At 42.4% G+C, this 22,384-nt stretch overlaps 1 protein-coding gene across 1 annotated transcript; it reads right to left on the bottom strand.

The window, feature by feature from the left end:
• Positions 1-1,038: 1,038 nt before the first annotated feature.
• ST13 (ST13 Hsp70 interacting protein) lies at positions 1,039-22,219 on the bottom strand. Its single transcript, XM_054167842.1, has 12 exons — positions 22,001-22,219; positions 17,004-17,061; positions 15,689-15,758; positions 15,492-15,562; positions 14,940-15,006; positions 13,839-13,923; positions 11,823-11,933; positions 10,392-10,494; positions 6,001-6,117; positions 5,238-5,301; positions 4,017-4,117; positions 1,039-1,696 (listed from the first exon to the last, which is right to left on the bottom strand). Exons 1-12 carry the CDS (start codon positions 22,108-22,110, stop codon positions 1,568-1,570), a joined length of 1,086 nt encoding a protein of 361 aa, XP_054023817.1. The 5' UTR covers positions 22,111-22,219; the 3' UTR covers positions 1,039-1,567.
• Positions 22,220-22,384: the final 165 nt, after the last annotated feature.

Here is a 22,384-nt window from a genome sequence, read left to right as displayed (position 1 = left end):
AGATTTGTTTTAAAATGGTAACATCAGTTATGGCTTAAGATACAGAATTACAAAAGAGTTAACACAAATGCTGAGACTCGAGTGGTGAACAGGTAACTACGGTCATTTTTCCACGGAACAGCTATGTTTTTAGCTAAGACAAACAGAAGCAACAACTGTCTTTTATCAGGAGACAAATCAACTGAACCTCATCAACAGACACTGCTTCAAGGATGCCCACTAGCTCGTAATCCACAAGCGTGAGACCGGTGTTCTGTCAGCTCCTAATACTTCAACCTTTTTCTTCATATCACAAGTGTCAAAAACACAAAAGGGTGAACCTATGACCACAGCTTGGTGTTTTTTGGGGGGTTTTCTGTGGGTTGTGATTTTTTTCCCCCTGGTGTGTGTGTGTGTTTGCTTTTTGAGGAAAAAGATACAAGAAAAGATGGAAGACTACAGTATGTGGTGAAGGAAGAGTCATCACTTCTACAGAGACAGCAGGACTTTGGCCAAAATATTGTAATCAGTAAGCATGTAAGGACTCAAACTGACTCAGAACACAGAGCTGCAATTTTGTTGTGTATTCTCTCCCTTTTGCTGATTTGTACATCTGCATTTACATGCTCTGGATGGCTTGCATTCAGTGGGACAGAGGTAGTGGTGAGAGTAAGATTCCTTCCCTAAAGTTTCCAAATAGATAAAAGCTGGTAAGCATGGCCCCAAGGAAGGGCAAGTGCAACCAGTGGAGGACCTGCCAACTGGGAAAGGACAAGAGCACAAGCAGACAGTAAGCTGCTCTCCCACACCCAAAGTGATAAATAAAACGTTACATAACGGTGCTGGACAAAAACTGAGCAAATAACAAAACCTCTGTGGCCTCTGCAATATGTACTTCATGCCAGGGTGTGCAAAGGATAGAACTGTACCTTTGCTGCACAGATGTGATCAAAACACATTACATAACTTGCAGTACTGCCAGAAGTTCCAGTGTGTATCTAGCTAGCATGGTTACATTGACAATTGAAACAGCTATATAAAGTCAGTCACCCATTCAAAAAAAAAATAATTAAGGACTTGTATTTGAAGACAATTCCTTTATCCAGTTAATTCTTCAGACTTGTCCCACCTTTGCTATTTGTGACTAGGCCAACATTTCTGTCCTAAGGGGATTAAGACAGGCTTCAACTGTTAATGTTCCTTCCTCTTTGCTCACTGAGAGTAATTAATAATAATAATAAAAACAATCCCAAACACCACAACAGCAGGTTTTTATCTTACACTCCTAGAATATTACATCTTTTATAGGAGTGTTAATTCAGAGGAAAACTGGCTGCAGTACTTACAGCAAAAGTTTGCAACTCTAGGACAAGGAGGGATGGTTGAAACTAGGCCATCTGAATATAATCAGAGTGCTATAAACCAATCATTGAGTAAAGTCAAAACTTGGGGCTAAAGAGCAGTCTCCTTTGAACACCCCATTTCTCTTCTTAAGAAGATCAGAGGTACAATGGTTTGTTTTATTGCAACACTGGTCAGCCAAATCCAAACCTTCCCATTCAGATATGATTTTTAAGAACCAGGGATTTTATGGTTTACTGCCAAATTTGGCAGACAATTTACTGATGAGATTCATAACCTTGGGATTATTCTGGTACTTGGACATATTTGCTGGGTTCTGGGCAACATCTTGGAATGCAACCATGACTTCTGGATCCTGCAGGACAAAAGCAAAAAAAAAATAGGGCATTTAGTCCACAAAAGTTAGTGGTTATGTGCTTCCAACATGAATCTAGTCTGGCTCAGCTTTTAATGACAGTTTTGGGCACAAGGTCTCTATTTAGAGCCCAATGATACAGTGCATGTTGTTAACAATGCATCAGTAAACACCACCATCATTACTGAACTTGCTACACTAATAGCTCAGCGTGTGAGAAGAGGGGTAAGAGAAGGGGGGATGAAATTTTTTTTTTTCCCCAAAACAGGAGCCAAGCATCACAGCCACACCCACTGGATTACTTCAGGCATCTTCAAATGTATTTTGAAGAAGGCAGGAGCTTTGCATGTAGCATGCACAACAGAATAACCCTCCTCTGAGCAACAGCTGCTACTCATCCCTTTCAATTCTTTGTTTGAGCAGCAGAAACTTTTACCTGTGGGACTGCAAGCAGATGATGTGGCAACATTTGACTTTAAATAAATAAACCAACCAATAAATAAGCAAACCAACCATAAATCAATCTCTCATTCTCAGTCATTCCCCACCTCCTCCAAGGAATCACAATTGGAAGAGAACCTTGTTAGCCCTCATCACACCATGTTGCAGCTCCAGTTTCAGCAGTAACTCCTCATTTTGAGAAGCCTCTACCTACTGCCAGTTAAAACATGATCTTAACATTAGCAATTGGGAGAGGCTTGTGTGATTCAGTATCTTCAGATTTTTCCACAACACCTCAGATATAAGCTACATAGTAACTGCCTGCTACCATTATCCATCAACATATTCCATAGCTACATGGAGCAGAAGCCAAGCAGTAGAAACCATTCTTTCAAGACTAAAGTTTGCACTTCCAATTCAGAAAGAACCAGAATATAGTCAGTTGGACATCTGAGAAGATGGCAGAGCAGACATAGGCAAAATGATGAATAAACAGTATCTAGATGTAAAGTTCTTAAAGAGATCAGCAAAACCCAAGTCTTTCCTTACAGACTCTACATGTTAAAGCCTGCCTTTATTATCAGGAAACACCATCAACATTTTCTTGCAAGAGAGGCCTACACTGTGCTGGGCTATGCATGATTAGCATGCAGTGAAGGCTTCTTAAAGTCATGTGAGCTGCACCCCAAAGCTCTGTTCTCAACAACTGGAATTTCAAACTCCTGCATTGCAGCATAAATTAGCCATGCCATGCATACAACTACAAGTTATGAGCTTTTTTTTTCCCCCAGATGGTTTGGATGGAAGTTAACATTGCCAATTGTGGCAGCCTAAATAAAGCTTCAGTTGCTGGTGTTTGGAAACATTGAGGGAACCCATGAGCTGCTGCATGGAAAGTGATGCCTTCGCTGTGATTTGAGAGCACAGCACGAAAGGGTCCCTTGTGATGCTTTGATTTAGATGGGGATCATAGCTGTCCAGTGAGCTGGAAACAGCAGAGCAATCCAGTAAAAGTAACAAGACTCTTATACTTGATCATGTTTGTACACAAATGTATCTATATAGCTCAGACTTTTCCTAGCCCACCTGCCCTTAAAACTGATGTCAGATATACTCTATTTAACCTGCTGGAAGAATTTGCTTGTGTAAAAGTAGCCATGACATTGAGCAATTTGCTAATTAAACAATTAAGCAAGCCCACCAGGAAAGTAAGCTTTCTGAACATGAATTTAGAAAATGCCAGATGCAGAACTATTCTGATGCTTGCTTGCCTGTGGTAATAACCAAACAGTAATCCCCTAAGAGAAAATAGATGCTCATTCATCTCACTATTATTGTAATATTTGTGTTGCAACAATATAAACAATCATTGTTTTCTTTGTTTGGGCATAATTATCTCACCACAATGTGTGTCCCTTCAAAGAAGCAGCAAGTGAATTACACCGAGTGGAAAATAACAATTCAAGAGACTCAAAAGAGATTGAGAGCTCTATATAGCAGAGTTTTGCCTATCACAGGCAAGTATGAGGGTGGATTGTTAATTAAGTTGCCATCAGTTTGAGAAACAGCTAACATTATTTCCAGACAGTGATCCCACACACACAAGGAGGGGTTTTCACAACAGAAACAAGCAAGCATCCCATTGTCATAGAATGGTCTGGGTTGGGAGGGACCTCTAAAGGTCATCTAGTCCAACTCCCTCTATAGTAAGCAGGGGCATCCTCAACTAGATCAGGTTGCCCAGAGCCCTGTCGAGCCTCACTTTTGACTATCTCCAGGGGCAGTCACACCTGAAGGTCACATCTTTCTTCCTTCCCTTAGCTCACAGGTGCTGTTCCACTGTTCAGAATGTTTAGCTCTGATTTTAACTAATACTCACCTGCATGGCTGCAAGAACTTCTGGATCACTGAGAATCTCATTGAGACCTGGCATCCCTGCCATTCCTGGCATACCTCCAGGCATAGCCCCAGGGAATCCACCTGAAAACCCAAGACAAGAATAATGAAAGATGATAAACATTTGTCTATACAAGAAGCTCACTTCCTTTGTCACACCTCTAAAGCCATGTCTTCCATAAAGCTACAACTAGTCTTCACCTTCTGTGAAGACATATATCTTATTTTACCTATTATTTCTAACCCAATTGAGTAAGAGGCTTGTAATGAGGGTTGGGTTCTATCACCTTGTGAAGAGATGCAGTCATTTTCCTGGTTAACTTAAAACAGGTGGATCTCAAACCCAGAAATGTATGGAGTTTGAGTACCTGGGGTGAACAAGTCAGAAAAAAAAAGCAGGGCAGTAGTAGTATGTCCCAGGCATGTTCCACTCTTGGCTGGAACTCTGAGGAAATTCTAACACCAAATTAAAAAAAAAAATATTTAAAAAATCCCTGAAGGAAAAATTCTTGAGGTTCTGTCTTCCAATCTATAATCAGCAGCTACCCAAACTATGCTAAACAGGGCAGATCTGCTCTCTATTTGGTTCCCCTGCAGGCTGATCCCGTTAAAGCGTGCACACTGCTTACCTCAACTACAGCTCAGTCTTCAAGTACTTTTGTTTCTCCCCAATTTATTGTACCCCAAAGTAACATGGAAAGCCTGAGTTTTGTGGAACTTGCCAAGGACAGCTTTTCTACAAGGTAAACTGCACTACCTCCTATGAGAATCTATTTTGTTCAACAGTAGCCTGCAATCAGCACAGATTTCCCTAATATTCCATCAAAGTTTCCAACTTTACAACTCCTTCAGCAGTTCAAGGCACCTTGGGTAATTTTGAAAACATTTTTAGACTCACTTTCAGCACATATTAAGCAAATACTGCATCTCTGTATTTTCAGACCTAAATCCTTTCTTTATGTTATTGAGACCTTGATTTCCATCTTTGCTCTATTTGCTACCCAGCATCCATCCTCTTTCAGGGAAAGAATCCCATCCCTCTTCCCACCAGCGCTCAAACACTTATCTGCAGACAAGTTCTAGACTTCATCAATATTCTTCTCCCTGTACTGAGAACAAATGCTGTAAAAGCTGTGGTTATAACACTCCCCATGGAAACAACAGTCACCTCTACCTCAAATATAGGTGCTCAAAAATAAAATACCTGGGAAGCCACCTGGGAAACCACCAAACTGAGCTCCTCCTGCCTGTCGTCTTGCTTCTTCCTCCTGCACAGATGAAAGCACATCATTCCACACAAAGTAATGGAACTGCAGCCTGTTTTCTATAGCTCAACTGCTTTTAGGAGGGAAAAAAAAAAAAAATAGCTGAGACTGTTTCAGGCAGGCTATGGCAACAAACAAAGCACCCCACTACATACAGAACCACTGACAAGAGCTCGTCCCATCTACGCTTAAATTAGTCTGTTTTGTAGATAAATGAAGCAGAGTTATGTTTTCCTTGAATATAAACTGCATCATTTGGTTTAGCTCCTCAACCTGTATTTACAGAACTCCTACTTCCAACATATTAAAATATATCAGAAAGCATGATGAAAAAAACCCCAAACTGTGTCAGGAAGTCAGGACAAAAAGCAAAGTGCTACCCCGAAATGAAAACACCTCCCACTTTGGAAGACAGAAGTACACTAGGCAGAAAGTATTCTGGTGCAGTTATACAAGAACCAATGTATTAAAATACAGCATTAGTAGAGATTCCAGAGCCTGCTTTTGTCACAAGCAGCAACAGCAGATGCAAGACTACTCTCTTTCCTCCATATTTTGTTAGCAATCAAGTAAAAAAGGAGAATGAAATTTTAGAGAGTTGATTTCTCCAAGACTTAAAGCAATTCTTCTCTGCAATTCATTTTCACCAAAATAACAATGACACTCTCCAAATGACTAAAATAGTAAAGCTTAAGTATCTACCCTTTGTGCTCTCTCATGCTCCTCCCGTGCCTTCTTCACCCTTTCCATTCTTTCCTTGATTTCCTTTTCTTCGCGCTTCCGCTCGTATTTTCGGCGATGTTCCGCAATCTTCTGAGCCTGTTGCAACACCACACCACAATTTCATACCTCATGTGACATGCTAGAAATGTGTCACCTCAATACAAAATACATGTATTTGTATTGACTTCACATCCTAGAAACCCCTTTGTTTTAGGAGCCATTTGCTACTTGCTCTTTAAGGCAGTCAGCTATCCAGGTGTACTCAGCCCTAACTGGATTCACCAGAACATGCACTCTTAGCATTCTTTCTTGCCAGACTTCTGGGGCTTGCACTATAGTTGGAGCTTAAACACATTATGATCTACAACTACCCACAAGGATGTTGTAGAGAGGTTGGTGCTGGTCTCTTTTCAAAGGTAATTAGCGATAGAACAAGGGGGAACAGCCTCAAACTGCCACAGGGTAGGTTTAGACAGGACATTAGGAAAAGCTTTTAGTCAGACACTGGAATAGGCTGCCCAGGGAGGTGGTTGAGTCACTATCCCTGGATGTGTTTAAAGGTCATTTAGATGTGGTGCTTGAGGATAAGGTTTAGGGGTGAACTTTGTAGAGCAGGGCCAATGGTTGGACTTGATGATCCCAGAGGTCATTCCCAACCTGAACAATTCTATGATTCCACGTCCATTTGAAATATTACTTCCTCCAAGCTAAAAACAGCAACTATCCCCCCAAAAGGGGATTTTCACTGGTACCACAGGAAATATGACTCCTCCTGCACAAATTTTTTAGATAGTGTTATTGCTGTTCCAGGTGTCTTTGCAGCATATACAGCCAGATGTAAGCAGACCAAAGAATTAATGAACCAAACCAAGAAAGGGCCAGTGGGGAGAAAGTCTGCTTCCTATTATAAGCTCTTCTCAAGTCTGTCAGATCTACAACCACAGCAGAAGAGAGCAGTTAGCAAGGAGCTCCTCAAGGCTCCTCACTCAGGGTTCTATTGTTACAACAAGCCCTAACCATAGGGCTGCATTCCTGAAATCAGGACAGCATTGCAAAAAATGGTTTATGATTTCACAAATTGTTATGATGGCTACTCCTGTAACATGGCAAAAATCAAGATTCAAGAACAGGGACAATAACTACAGTGGCTACTCCTCTATTTTTTCATACAAATCATTTGTTTGAAGAACATTCTAAGTTCTGATAGAAATTGTTTTAGCTAGGAGATATTTGTCCCACATGACATCAATAGATTAGAATAAACCAGGTTGGAAGAGACCTTCAAGATCATCAAGTCCAACCTATCATCCAACACCACCTAATCAATTAAACCATGGCACCAAGCACCCTATCAAGTCTCCTCCTGAACACCTCCAATGATGGTGACTCCACCACCTCCCTAGGCAGCCCATTCCAATGTGCAATCACTCTTTCTGTATAGAACTTTTTTCTAACATCCAGCCTGAATCTCCCCTGGCGCAGCCTGAGACTGTGTCCTCTTGTTCTGGTACTGCTTGCCTGGGAGAAGAGACCAACATCCGTCTGTCTACAACCTCCCTTCAGGTAGTTGTAGAGAGTAATAAGGTCACCCCTGAGTCTCCTCTTCTCCAGGCTAAGCAACCCCAGCTCCCTCAGCCTCTCCTCATAGGGCTTATGTTCCAAACCCCTCACCAACTTTGTTGCCCTTCTCTGGACACGTTCCAGCAAGTCAACATCCTTCCTAAACTGAGGGGCCCAGAAATGGACACAGTACTTAAGGTGTGGCCTAACCAGTGCAGTGTGCAAGGGCAGAATGACCTCCCTGCTCCTGCTGGCCACACTGTTCCTGATGCAGGCCAGGATGCCATTGGCCCTCTTGGCTGCCTGGGCACACTGCAGGCTCATGTTCAGCCTACCATCAACCAGTACCCCCAGGTCTCTCTCTGCCTGGCCACTCTCCAGCCACACCCCAGTGTGTACTGTAATCCAATCCTGGAAGTACTTCTGTCAGAGAAGGCACAGGGCAGACAGCAGGACTGACAGACATTGAATGCAGTTGTGTTATCAAAAATCAGTGTTACAACCCCTCAGTAATGCATTAAGAGAGAGGCCAAGTGGGTTTGGGGTTTGTGGGGAGCTTCTCTCATTCATTTTGCTTTTGTGTGCTTTGGGTTGGGTTTTTGTGTGGATTTATTTGTTGTGATGTTTTAATTAAACATGAAAATTTTCCAGAGTTTTGATTTTCATTGTTTCTAAATATTTCTCAGCATGAACTCAGTACTTTGAGAATTGTACTTGCAGGTGAAAGTCTCAGAGTTCTGGGAAAGCTGGAAGTGAATGGATCATCTTCACTTTAATTAAAGGAAGAAAAAGGAAGTCTCCCATAAAGTGGTCATCTACTTCTCCTTGAGCTACACAGACAAACTCCCATTTGCAACTACACATCAATGTCTCACAGACATATTCTGCTGTTTCTGTACAGCAGATTAAGAGGGAAATAAAACAGTTTCCCCCCTTAGCCAAGCATAAAGAATGCCTCTTACAAAGAGGGCTAGGACTCAAGACCTAATTAGATTTACCACAGATCAATAGGCACCAACACAAATGACTAATAGGCTGTAAGATGGTTTTCATTGTTGTTTTCCTGGAGACAGAATCTTCTACAAAGACGTGGTAGGAAAACTGAAAGCTGAAGTTATTCAATACAGGAATGTTTATTTATGTGGTGGGTTAAGCTTGGGTGGCTGCCAGATACTCACTAAGCTGCTCTCTCACTCATCCTCCTCACCAGGACAGTGAGAGGAAAAGATGATGGAGAAGCTCCTGGCTTTATCTCAAGACAAGGAAATTGCCCATCTGCTACCATCATGGGCAAAATAGACTCTCACTTATTGCAAAGTACAAATAGAGTAGGAGAATGAGAAACAACAACAAAACTGAAAACCATTTTACTGCATTCCCCTTCTTCTCAAAGCTCAACTTCACTCTGTTCCCCACTCTTTCACCTCCTCTCTACAACCAGTAGCAACAATGCAGAGGAATAGAGGCTGTGGTCAGCTCAGAACACTGCAAGTCTGCCAATCCTTCCTCCTCACACTTTTTTTGTGCTCCAGCATGGGGTCCCCTTCACAGGATACAGCCCTTGACAAACTGTTCCAGCATGGGTCCTCTCCACAGAGCACGGTCCTTGAACAACAGACTGCTCCAGCATGGGTACCCCATGGGCTGCATCTCCTGCCAGATAACCAGCTTCTGCGTGGTCTCCTCTCCACAGGCCAGTTTCTGACAGGAATGAGCTCCAGTGTGGACTCTTCATTGGCTGCAGCTTCCTTCAGGGCACACCCACTTGCTCTAGCATGGGATCATCCACGGGCTGCAGAGTGAAAATCTGCTCCCCTGTGGACCTCTGCAGGCTCAAGGGGGACAACATGCTTAACCACAGGCTTCTCCGTAGGCTGCAGAGGCATCTCTGCTCCTGTGTCTGGCAAATCTCCTCCTCCTCCTTCACTTACCTTTGTGTCTGTAGGGTTGCTTCTTTTCTTACTTTACCCTCACCTCTCTCCCAGCTCTTACACTGCATTTTGTAATCCTTCCTTACACATGCTACCACAGAAGCACTACCAGCATCACGGACTGGCTCAGCTTTGGCCAGCAGGGTCTGTTTTGCAGCCAGATGGAACTGGCTTTTTATGACACAGGGGTAGCCCTACATCTCTTGTTGCAGGAGACCATCACTGCAGTTTCCACTGCCCCTAAACCTTGCCATGTAAATCCGATGAAGTGCAACAGCTGCCATCTGTGGTCTGTCGACCATTTTAAAACAATACACAACACAGGTGAAGAAGAAAGGCTGCTATCAACACTGCCACATTTGTCACACAAAAGCTCTCCCTTAGAAGAATGCTGGGGCCAACAGCATTCTTCAAGAGGCTGTGCTGCCCTCACGGGGTAGACTAAAGAAAGTACAAATCAAGCAATGAAGGCTTCCTTTGTAAAGCACATTTAGGATGAAGCTTTGATCAACTCAAACATCTTGGGGGGGTGGTGGGGAGGGGAACCACCAACCAAACCCAAACCATTAAGTGTTCTCCTGCTCTTCTGAGTGTTTTTAGGCTATATTCTAAAGAGCCTGCTTCAGATTTTTCTGTTAAGGTATTCTGGAAGAACCATATTTCATTGTCTGGTTACATGCCCAGCACCAGAGGCTCAATTTCTCCACACACTGCCATCAACAGCTGTGATCAAAGACAGAGGTATTTCTAAATGCTGTTTGATCTGTCACATGACATGAACACATTCCCACAAGACAATACATACTGGACGACCCTGAAGGCAAGGAATGTCACTCAAATAAATAGAGGAGGGACCCCCATTATGCCTCCTCCACTTACTCTTGGTTGCACCTCCTTCAGCATGGCACTAGCATCTTCATCATAATCCAGTTTACAAGCTAAAGCAAGGTCATGAGCAGCTTCCTCCCAGTGACCCAGAAGTCTGCAATTCAGAAGAAGGAAAAAGCAAACTGAACTCTCACAGCTCTTCACACTATTTAAAACCATGCAGCATCCAACACAGCATTTTCACTTGCAGCTGTATGGATTTACAGCAGTTTAATGGTCCTGGTGTTTGCTGTAACCTACACACACTGTGGTGCCATTAGAGACAACTTGGTTGCTTTATACCCTTACAGTAACTTTTGCATGAAGTAACACTCAGGAAAACACAAAATTCCCTCACCAGTGTCGTTGTTTGTTATAAACAAGAAAGGTCTAAGAGGGAGAAGGTACCTACCTAAACACATGAAGGACACTAATAAAAACACTCTGCACCACTAGGGACATGTTCACATTGAAACTACACATTCAGTGTTCTGTACAACTCTACACCAAGATTAAGGACCCTCTCTACTCAGCACTCAAAACATCCTAGCCAACAGGAGGCACTATGTCTTAACTGAAGAGGTCACATGAATTACTGTGCACACCTCTTAACTTTATTTATGTTAACTCTTGATAATCAAAAAACTAAGCAAATGGGGGGTATTTTTAAATGGCCAAAGCACTTCTGCATAGGGGCAGAGGTGTTACTCCAACCTATGCTCCAGGCCTCTCACTTTAAGGCTCTGTGTTCCTTATTAGAACTCTAGACATCAGCAAACTGCTCTCTGAGCACTGTTTAAAACATCTGTTTTGTTAAGTTCTATTACCATTTACTCCTTCCACTTCTATACATACTGTAAGAACTGTCTTTTTTGTCCCCTCACCTCTTGTCATTTAAAAACCCCACCTTTAACTATAGTTGGGGGGATGCACACTGGCTTAATGCTACTTAAAATAAGCACAGCTTGCTAAAAATCACTCTTCAATCACAACAAATTGAACTGCCTAGTTGTTAAGAGATCCATTTACTATGTAAGAGCTCTAGGATCTAATGGAATAAAGGCAGCAGAGAATTGTTTCAGAATTATAGATTAGTAAATAAATTTAAAAAACCCCCAAAACCCTAAGTGAAAACAAAAGGCCTCCAAACAAATAAAATCCACAATCCTCAGACTCAATCTTGCAGCAAATGGTTAGAAAATGTTGTTACAAGGAGATTTAAAACAGAAGGAAAGACAGACAGTGCCAGAAAGACTGCTCATAAATTGCCATCAATAAACCACTACAATCTTTTGCAAGCCACACACTCAGCACAATGGTTTCTTGGCTACTGCTCTCAATTGCAAGACAGATAGTTCATGCATTGTCTTCTCTGTGTCTCTGAACAAAGCTGTTCAGCCCCATTAAGTAAAGTGATTATCAAGTATGGATGCAGGCCATTACCTGTGTGCTTTCCCCCTCCATTTGTAGGTCTGTGCTGAGTCAGGATTAATCTTGATGGCTCTGTCACAATCTCTAATGGCAGCATTTGGCTTCTGTAGCTTCACAAAAACACTGTGGGAAGGAGAACATTCAATGTGTATACTGAAATACCAACTTACTACGTCAAGCTAGAGATAATTTTGCATGACTAACAGGCAAGCTAGTGAGATAATACATTTGAAAAGCTAAGCTCAAAAAGACTTTGTAGTGATAATGAAATAACTGAAATTTAGTTCCTCCACCCCACCACTGTAGTTGCAGAAGCTTTGCTTGTTCAGACTCAAGCCTTGCCAGCAAGAATGACTTCAGTGCACAAGGAAAGGATACATGAATGCTATGGGCAGTTCAGTTTCATGGTGTCTGGCACTTAAACAGCAACTAGCAATTTGAACAATAATATTATACACACTGTATTAAATAGTCTTTAAAAGAGTAAGACAAAGCAAACATGAGTTATCATACAGGCTACAAGAATCAACAGCTAAGAATGATCTGAAACTACAGGAGAGGAGTCATCAAAACCAAAACAGGCAAAATAAAACACAAACCCACAAAGCAGCCCAAATCCCTTGAGAGTTAAGCAAAGTAACTGCAAATTTTACAATGCAGAAGTCTATCCCATGTATAGGGCAGTATTTGAGGAGGTTCAGGCATTTTAAATTAAAAAAACTCTGAAGGAATCACTAAAAAAAAACCATTCCTGAATTAACAGAAGTGTTTGATATTCAATATACTCCAAGTCAGGACTTGTGCCCTTTTACATCTGCTTGAAAATAATCAGCAACTAAGAACGCCCCTCAGCAGCTTCATCATTAAGGCCTGTTAGAAAGCAAGCACAAAGTCACACATTCCCTTCTAGAAACAAACAGCTGGACAATGTGCCAAGAAACTGTCTCAAAGCCACACACACCAATGCTGCTGACTGCATAAACCCCCTCATCTTCCAAATGATCAACTCCCTCAGAACCGAACCCCAAGCAGAGAGGCAGATGAGCCACAGCACTTGATCCTCACTGCGGTTACGCTGCAGGCTTTACAATATCCTAATACATTGTTCACTTCTACAACAGACCAAACTGAGGTAACTTTTAAGCTTCTCCTAACACTTATTTTTCATTGCTAATTCTAGTCCTGAGAAGATATGGCACTGCAAGGTGTTGTAAAAATACCACTGTGGTGACAACAGAGTATTAAGGTACACAAGTTGTGCTACATGCAAAATCTTTGATATGGAAAGGTTAAAAACAGCAAGGCATAATTTACCAGTTAAGATGTACTGGAATGTAAGAGTTAAAAGGACACTACTCAATCACATAGAAGCCATCAAAAGCCAAATGTCTCTTTGAATTATACCTTGCTATGAAAAAGATCTACAAAGGTATCAGATCACCCATGTTTAGTGGTGGGGTGGGTTTGTGTAAAAGGAGAAAATAGAATAATAATAATGGGGAAAAAAGTCTTTGGGAACTTCTGCTTCTTCAACCCATGCTTGCCCACCTTTCCTCAAGAATCCTGAACATAGAACTGTTTGTGCATTACGCCAAACCCGACAATGGTCCCACCGCATTATTTGCGGTCTGGAAGATGGAACTAGCACCAAGGTGGGTATTGAATGGGCTGAAAAATAGGGGTCTTGCTCAAATGGAGGACTGTTGAACAGAAACAAGTCTCTTTCACAGGGAACCAACTGATTTAGCAGGTGCAAGAGAGAGGAGTCATGTGATCCACAAGTAATTTTGCATCTAAAAAGGACATGATTTCAGTCATCACCTTAATCACAACAGACACTTCAGAGTATGGCTGCTTTAGCAAATCTGCTTAATCATATCCAGGAAAAAATAATGCAGTAAGTGTATTTTCCTCTTTCCCTCACATAGTTTAAGTTTACATAGATCCTGAAGTTGCCATTGTATTTAGACTCTTGAAGGAAAACCCAGAACAAGCAGGCATATAAATCACTGGTTTGCAATGACTCACCTTGCCCTCTTGGCATACAAGATGGCCAAACAAGGATTCAGCTTGATAGCATCTGTGAACAAGTCAACAGCCTTCTGCAGTTCACCTAAACATGAGTTACAGTTAATTTTCAATCATTATACAATGATATTACATCCAAATTGCCAAACCTGCCTGACAGGGTATTACATCCCTGGGCACTTCTTCAGTAGAACATTATCCACAAAAGAAAAATCACTCTCCTGCTTGCTGTGTTACTGAAGTACAAGCTCTAAAAATTAATGCTGGGAGGAAAGACTTCTACCAGTTGAATTGGTACATTTAACTTTGCATGAAATTAAATAGGAGGTGACTTCTTCATTACACAGCTTTTCACTGCATTAAGACAACCCACTAGAGACACTCCTAAGAATATATAGGGAAGTACTGTAACAATCTATTTGTAATAGAATTGCTGCTGTACCTCAATCCCCCCTGCCCAGGACTATAGCTACATTGAAAAGACAGTACTAAAGAAGCTTTCATGTTGTGGTTAGTTTTGCCTATCTGCCCTGGTTTCACTGGGACAGAATCACAGGCCAGCTGTAGTATGCAGCCCATCAGCAGTTTCAAATCAGCCAGGAGCTTAAGTTGGGAGAGGCAAAAGCCAGGGCAGCTGACTTGAGTTGGCTCATAGGTGGTGTATCCCATACCACAAACACCACTCTCATGATAGAGGGGGAAGTTTGCCGAGGATGGAGGCTCCTCCTTTCAAGGGTCACCATTCCTGAAGTGATTCATTCATTGTAACTGCCACACATTCATCAGGCTGGACACAGGTTCATGTACTTTATATTGGTACTAGTATTAATATTGCCATTTCCCTAAAGCCTTCTGATTTCAACACAGAGGTGTCTTCCTCCTCCTGATTTCTCTTCTCAGCTGGGGAGGGGTCATCATGCAACAGAGCAACTGCTACAGTTTATCCCCAGACATGGGCTAATTGCAGATACCATCCAACAGGAAGATGGTTTTCTCTTCCTTGAAAGCCTTCCAAATGGTCCAACATACTTGTTTATTTTCTAAAAAAGGAGAACCAAACCCCAATGTCCTTGATTAAGTACTAAAAAAACAATTGACCACCTTCACTTAGAGCATTTATGGCTTCCATCTTCTTCTCATTAGCTTGATCCATCATCTCTTCCGTTACCTAAGAAAACAAATAAAAATCAAACCCACACAAAACAGAAGCTGTAGAGGCCATGCCAGAATGACACTGCCAAAGAGAAGAGCTCCAGTTTGTGATTCCAGAACCTTTATTTTGTTAAAAAACAAAACAAATCTTTGCTTTCAGCTTGGAGACATTAGCCACCGTTATTTTTAGCCAGGAAATGCTTAAAAGAGAAGTTGAATAACAGCACATTTCTATGTATCTGCTTCTCACTGGTGTTTTGATAGTGTGTGTGCATGTGTTTTCTGACCTGATTTTCCTCACTGAGCTCTCTGATGAACTCTTAACCTTGAATAAGAAGGTTTTAAGACAGTTACATTTTCTATTTCTACTTAGAGGCAAAGCAACATCTGGCTGTGCAGCTAATATTGTGCTCACCACCCCTCAGCTTCTATCCTTCACTAAACTTGAAACCTCTCCCTATGCTCCCTACAGCCATGGACGCTGAAAACAAGTGTGCTTACCTCCAAATTTTCATCTCCCATTTCTTGAGGGTCATCATTGTCTGGTTCAATCACCCCCTCATTGTCAATTTCTGGTAGGGAATGGAAAATAAAAAACAAAACACCACCAAGATTAAGCTCCTTCTACAAACAGAGAAAGGATTTCCAGAACCATGCTGAAAGTGGTGAAATGTGATAAAGTAATCTATTTTCCACACCTAAGTCACTCTCTTCACTTTCTGGTTCAGGTGATTTAACTGGCTCCTCTGGCTGTTGCTCAGCTTTGCCCTGAAAGGAAAAGAAAAAGTGTTTATAACTATACATTATTTCTGACTGCTATCCTATTGCTACTGTAACAAATAACAATGCATCCAAAATCCCAACATTCATTTGCAAAGCATGAGACTGCCTTGTGGCCAAACCGCTTTAAGATACAAATCCCCTTTTTCCTCCTCTCAGATTAAGTCTATCATGCATGCAAACAATTCAGAGCCCAGATCCTGACTTAGAAACTTCTATTATTGGTAAAGCCTGTCCTTCAAATTGTGTAATTCAATAATCAAAACAAACAAACAAACAAAATCCAGGTAACACTCAATTCAGAGCCTGGTTTGCAATAAATACTAACCAACTCTTCTGCCTTTCTTCAGACATTCTCTGGATCAAAAATTCTCTCCATCAAATACTATTAGGCTGTGGGCCTTTAGCAGTGAACAATAAACTGGTGTCACTGATGAAAATATTGTTTTCACTTGCCATAGTGAGAGGTCTTTCAAATAACTTTCCCATCAGCTTCTAACTATATTACTTCCTTCCTTTGAATCCCAGAACTTAGCACATCCTGCTTTAATCACAGACAGAAGCTGCTTGTCTTACTATTCAGTGTCACAGACTGTACTCACTACATACACACACAATCCCTCTGTACAGTTCCTACCAGCCAGCAATTCCAGCATCCACTGTATTAGTAAATCCAAACCAAGAATTCTTCCTAAATAATTTCAGTCTTAGGACAACCTTGCTATATATATCTACATGGCAAATTTATTGTCTCCCACAAAACAAATGGACAAAACCCAACAAAAACCTCTTCCACAATACTGCCTGGAAAAGTTGGCAGTTTAACTCTTCACTTCATGATCTATCACCCTCATTAATATTTCTTTTTATGCAAAGATGATTGATTAATCCACTGAAGACTACAGAGGAGGTGTATAAACACAACAAACATAAAAAGAAGCAGAGAAACTGAGACTTTTTTTGGCATTTGCATTGCACAGAACATCAGGCATTCAGGATTAAGGAAATGGAGCATGATAATACTTGAAATAAACTAGGAAGCCATCTGTAACAAGGCATCTACAACATGCAGTGGGCAGGCTTCAAACTGAACTGTCACACTCACTCGCCCTAGTGTATTCACCCACCCTGTCTGAACAAAAATTGACAGCACTTTTTCCCCTTCCTGCTGCTCAGCTGTATCTGCAGAGAATCCAAATGTTAGTTTGCAATCATAAATTATTCATATCTCACCTTACTTCTGTCCTCTGTGGAGGTGTTGGCTGGAGCAGGTGGTATTGTGCCTCCCATACTTTTCAGCAAAACAAAGAGGAAAAAAAAAACAACCACAAAACAGTAAGATTATCAAGACAGTGACACGTGTTTTACTGTTTCAAATGCTTCTGATAATCCCAGCTTTTTGCAGTGACAGAAACATGATGATCCAATTCACTGTAAAGCCAGCAAATGAAAAGCACACATCCACCATGCTTTCCATAGCGTAACAGTGCACACTGTCTGCTGGCTCTTTCACCTACAACTCCACTGTGACTTGTACTCAATGCTCCTCACCCATCACCCACCCACCCACCCATTCTCACAAGAAAAACCTGCCTCCCTAGCCAAAATTCATTTTCTCCTGAAAATACAATGTATGTTTAAAGTGAAAACTAAACAGTACTACAGGTGGTACTAAAATTATAATTGGTTTTAGAACAGAGACCAAACAAGTTAAGGGAATCACCATGGCCTAAAATGCTTATGCAGTTAAACTGCTGCCCAGGGGACACTAATTAATTTCTCTCATGTATTGCAATATTCAGGCCTTTTCTTAGCTACAAGTTAAGGAGCACCCCCAGTATACACAGCATGCTTTCAGTATAGAATAACTTCTGTATTATACCCACTTTGGTGAGCAGCCAGAAAATAAGCACAGGCTGAATTCTCCAGCTATTTCATGCAACATCTACTCACACCTCATGGCAGGCTGCCACAAGGACTGCCAATCCCACCCAGCCTCTGCTCCATATTCCCACTTATTAACAGTTTACAAACTCAGACTCAGCCAACTCATTGGGGCCCCACAGCACTGTTAGATGTGATGCAGGGGAGGGAAGAACGATGTGGGCAAACAGGAGTGGGCAGGAGGAATTAGAAGTGTGCAGAACTATGTGTTTTCAAGAAACAGTGCAACATAAAACTATACCCTATGGATGAGATTCTATGGCTTCTAAAGTCAGGCTGCTGGCATCCTGTTCTCCGCTCTCTTCCCTCCCAACACCATCCCAGAGTCAGACCCTAAACTGGCTGAAAACAAACCTGGATGAGACAGAATGAGGACAGGGATGAATAGGGGGAGAGAGGGTAGACAAAGGAAGAGGAGGTGGCAAGATAGACAGGCCCTGGCACAAGGCTCTGAAGCAAAACCCAGGCAAACAGCACTACATTACCTCTAGTTTACAAGGATAAACTGTTGAGAAAAAGTCACAAGCTACAAAAGCTGGCATCTTCTGAACTTATTGCAAAAGTCAGGATGTGTCCTTGGAATGTTGACATTAGTTAATCAAGTTACACTGCAAGGACAAAATAACTGTAGTCTGACAAACGGTAACACACAAGACATGGAATAACTGTTCCTACCAAAATTTTACCTTCACATGCTGACAGTAGGGCACACAGCTCTCTACCAGTCTGTGAAAAATAGAAGCTTTCTCTAGGATTAGAAGGATTGTCTAAGGAAGCCCTTGGAATTTCTCTTCTGCACAAAGGAAACTATGAATTCTGAAGAATTTTAGTAGTGCTGATAGCTAAGAGGATAACACAATGCTCACAAATTAGAAGTCATCTAATGCCTGTTGGCACCACTTCTTTTTCATTTCCTAACAGTAAGAGCCTTTCAGAGCCTGCCTCACTTGAAAAAAAGACTGAGAACCCTCTAACTCAGAGAGGTCAGTAACATCCACAGCTTCCAATCGTGTATTTAAGAACACCTCAAGCTAAAAACCACACAGGGAACAAGTTCTTGAACAGTTCCAAATTATGGGTCTCAAGATCAGCTGGTTTTAAGCCTGACACCTTGAATCATCTCAAGGACAAAACAACTTGGTTCATCTTCTCTACCTGCTGCACATCCACCCAAAACTATCCAAGCTTAGAATATGTAAGATGTTTTACTAATACACATGCATATTTTATAACATGCTATTTCATGAACTGCAAAGGCTAAAGAGTTTGACTTCTAGTCCTTGAAAGTGTTTTTTACTATCTATTTAAACTAGAGTTACAATCCCAGAGCAATTCAAACACAAGTTACTCTAAAATTCCTTATACCAATATTGATTACAACGATTAAATGCATAGCAAGGACATATATGTAAGTTTGCAATGTATTTAGCCTCAAGATGTTTGAGACACTTGTAGGAAAGGCAGGTAATGAGTTATATAAATAGCACACACAGAGAGGAGGGGAAAAAAAAAATAAATGAAACCTTTGTGCTAAACCAAAGTTGTGCAATTCCAGCAACAACTCTGGGGAGCTGTCAGGGCTCTAATGCAACAATGACTCCATGCTTCCACTCATCAGTGAGGGAAAACTGCTGCTTTTACGACTTGTTGGAAGAACTGCAACCATTATTTCTGCAGCCACTTTTGTAATTGACAACAAAATTATCTTTAAAAAAATAAAAATGAATCACCCTGAATTCAAAGTGGCCAAAATATGTGAAGAAAACAACCACCACCACCAAAGAAGAAAACAAGGCCAAAAGCCTTGTTGGAATGGATTCTGCGCTTTACTTTTAAGGACTAGCTATTGTTTCTTCACTGAATTGCAGGTTTTTGAAACGTGTTCCCTTTAATGACTCATCTCACAGCAATTCAAGTCAAAATATTTGTGTTTTATGCAATTATGAAAATGCAGGCATGACTAAAAGGGATGTCAAAGCACTTTCCAAACAAGACCGTACGCTAGTGTATGCTTTCCTATACAGAAATCAAACACAACAGCCAGACCCACAGCTTAGAAGAGAACAAGTGGATGAAAACAGGTAGGACAATGTTTCTGATGCAATATTAACAGCATCCCATTCTGGGTTTATGAGCAGTTAGCATCATTTAAGCTAGAATTGCTAGCTTTAGGGGGGGGGGGGGGGGGGAGAAGGAAGGGTAGATCATCAGAATTTTAGTTGAAAAATTTAATGATGGATTCTAGTACAGTTTAGTTATTATTCTGTAACCACCCACAGCAGTGATTAAGCCTATATCTTCATTTCTTAATACCTGTCAGTGGTATAGGACTTGTAGAGTTTTTCCCACCCAGCCATGCTAGGTTTCCAGCAGTTTCCAAAGAATGAGAAGATGCTACAAATACATGTAATTATCCTACTGCAAACAGCACTACTATGGAAGGGCAAAGGGGAACTCAACAGACTTCCATTTTGACACAAAAATTTATTTGTTTACCATTCCAAAATATGTAAAGAAAACTAGAAACCTTCAGAGGGCTATAGAAGGTTCTATTCTGAAATATTTTTCAGTTTCTGAGATAAAATACCCAATTAAGACTTTATATGGAAAAAAAACTCCACACTCCACATTTCACAATCTAATTTTTATACTGGCATTACAAGCATCCTTCTATTAACCAAACAAAATTCATGTGGAATTTAGAGTCCTCCCCATTAACACAAAGAAAGTCAGAAATCAAGTGATCAGCTTTCTGTTCCCTAATGCTTTCTCAGGCCAAAAGAAGTTATCATTCTTCCTCTCCCTTCCAAAATACTCTGTCCACACCTTCAGAATTACACAACAGAAGAAAGGACTCAATCTAGGGTGAGGCACTTCAGTCTTTTTTCACGGTAGCAAAAGGAACTAAAGATCCGCAGGAAGGTTAAGAGACGTGCCTCTCCTTCCCAGGCATACGTGCAGATACTATTAGCACTTCAAAGTGAGGTTGAACAGGAGTGGTTTCATAGCCATGCCAACGTTCGGATGCATAAAAAGGTTTAAACACCCCTGGGAAAAACAAACAAAATAAACCAAACAAAAAACGCGAAACCAAAAAACAAGCAACCGAAAAAAAACCCTCCCAACAACAGTAGTCCATTGCAGGCCACTGTTATTACATGACATACTGTGAAATGCCAGTATCTACCTATATATACACACAAAGCCCTGCCAGTTTTTCAACTAACTGCAAGAGCTATATAGCAGAAAAAGTACAGCTAAAATACTTTCAGATTAAAATGTAAAGCACGTTTTCTACAACAAATCTCAGGTCACCACTAGATAATAATCTTTCCACTTCCCATTTCATGAAAAAATGTGTTATCTGCAAGGACTTTCCTCACTTCTCCGAGTTCTTCAGCATAAGGAGGGTTGCAGCCACGAAAGCCAAGCAGTGGGACCCTAGCTGAATACAGTGTGTTGATGGATTCCCTGCCAGCAGCAAAGGACCTTTCGAGCCTGGCTTTTCTGGGTGCTCAGGATGGAACCAAGGCTGATTTGCTTACAGAGAGGCTTCTGCTATGACAGGCCACACGTGCAAAGGCGCTGCGCAGCATAACCAGCAGGCGTTTGAAGCGCCTCGCAGGGGAGGCAAGATTACAACTACGCGACACGCGGAACTTGAAGGGGCGAACCATCTTCTAGCCTGTAACTACTCCGCCCGTTAAACCGTCAAGTATTTTATGCTTTTGAGTACCAGGATGTAAGTCAACGCCACTCACCTCCCCGCAAACTCGGCTCCTTTTAAGACAGACTGGCTAGCCAACTCTGCTGCATAATACGAGAATTAGGCTCGGTTAAGTATTACTCTGGGGCTTTCCAGCCTGGAAAGCTGAGCAACTGAGATGGCCGGGGGGCAGGCTTTTGCAACGGGAAGAGCCAGAGTTTAAAGCAAAACAAAAGACAAAAATAAGTCTTTTTAATGCCCGAGTTGTAACACCGGCGCGCCCTACGGCGGCAAGAGAGAGGAGAAGGCAGCCACCGGAGCCGCTCCCCGGCGAAGACCCCGCCGCACAGGACCGAGCCGGACCTGCAGCGACAACCCCTACCCTGGCCCCCGCCTCCCCTCCCCGCGACACGGCAGGGCTGCGCGCCGGCACGTGCCGCCACCCCCCTCTCCCGTTGACGAGAGGCGACCCCTCCTCCCCGCCCCGCGTCCCGCGCGAAACCACAAACCACCCCTCCCCCTCCCAAGCCCGCCACCTCCCCTCACGGCCACCTGAACGGCGGCGCGGCCCATAACCGACCTCTCCACCCACTCGCGGAGGAAAGCCAGCTCCTCGGTGTGCAGCAGGCCCGGGTTCTGCTTGCAGAGCCTGACGAAGGCCCGCAGCTCGCTCAGCTTGCGGGAGTCCATGGCGGAGCAGTAGCAGCAACACCACTCAGCCCAAGCTCACTTGCCCGCTGCTTCCCGACCCAACCGCCGCGCGGCGCCGCGGAAGCTTCCAGCCCGCCCCTCCTACCCTCAGGCTCCGCCCCCGCCAGCCGAACCCCGCCCCCGCCAGGGCCTAGCGCCCCGCCCCGCTGCCGGGCAGTGGCGGGAACGTTCTAGAAGGGAAGGTGGCTGGTGAGCGGCCCAGTCCCGCCAGAAGCGGCAACATTATTCTCCTTGGTGTTGTTGCCCGCCCCCG

Source organism: Dryobates pubescens, chromosome 15, assembly GCF_014839835.1.
Source record: "Dryobates pubescens isolate bDryPub1 chromosome 15, bDryPub1.pri, whole genome shotgun sequence".
Taxonomy (NCBI): domain Eukaryota; kingdom Metazoa; phylum Chordata; class Aves; order Piciformes; family Picidae; genus Dryobates; species Dryobates pubescens.
Note: the sequence above shows the minus strand (reverse complement) of the source record. Positions and strands in the feature narration are given on the sequence as shown.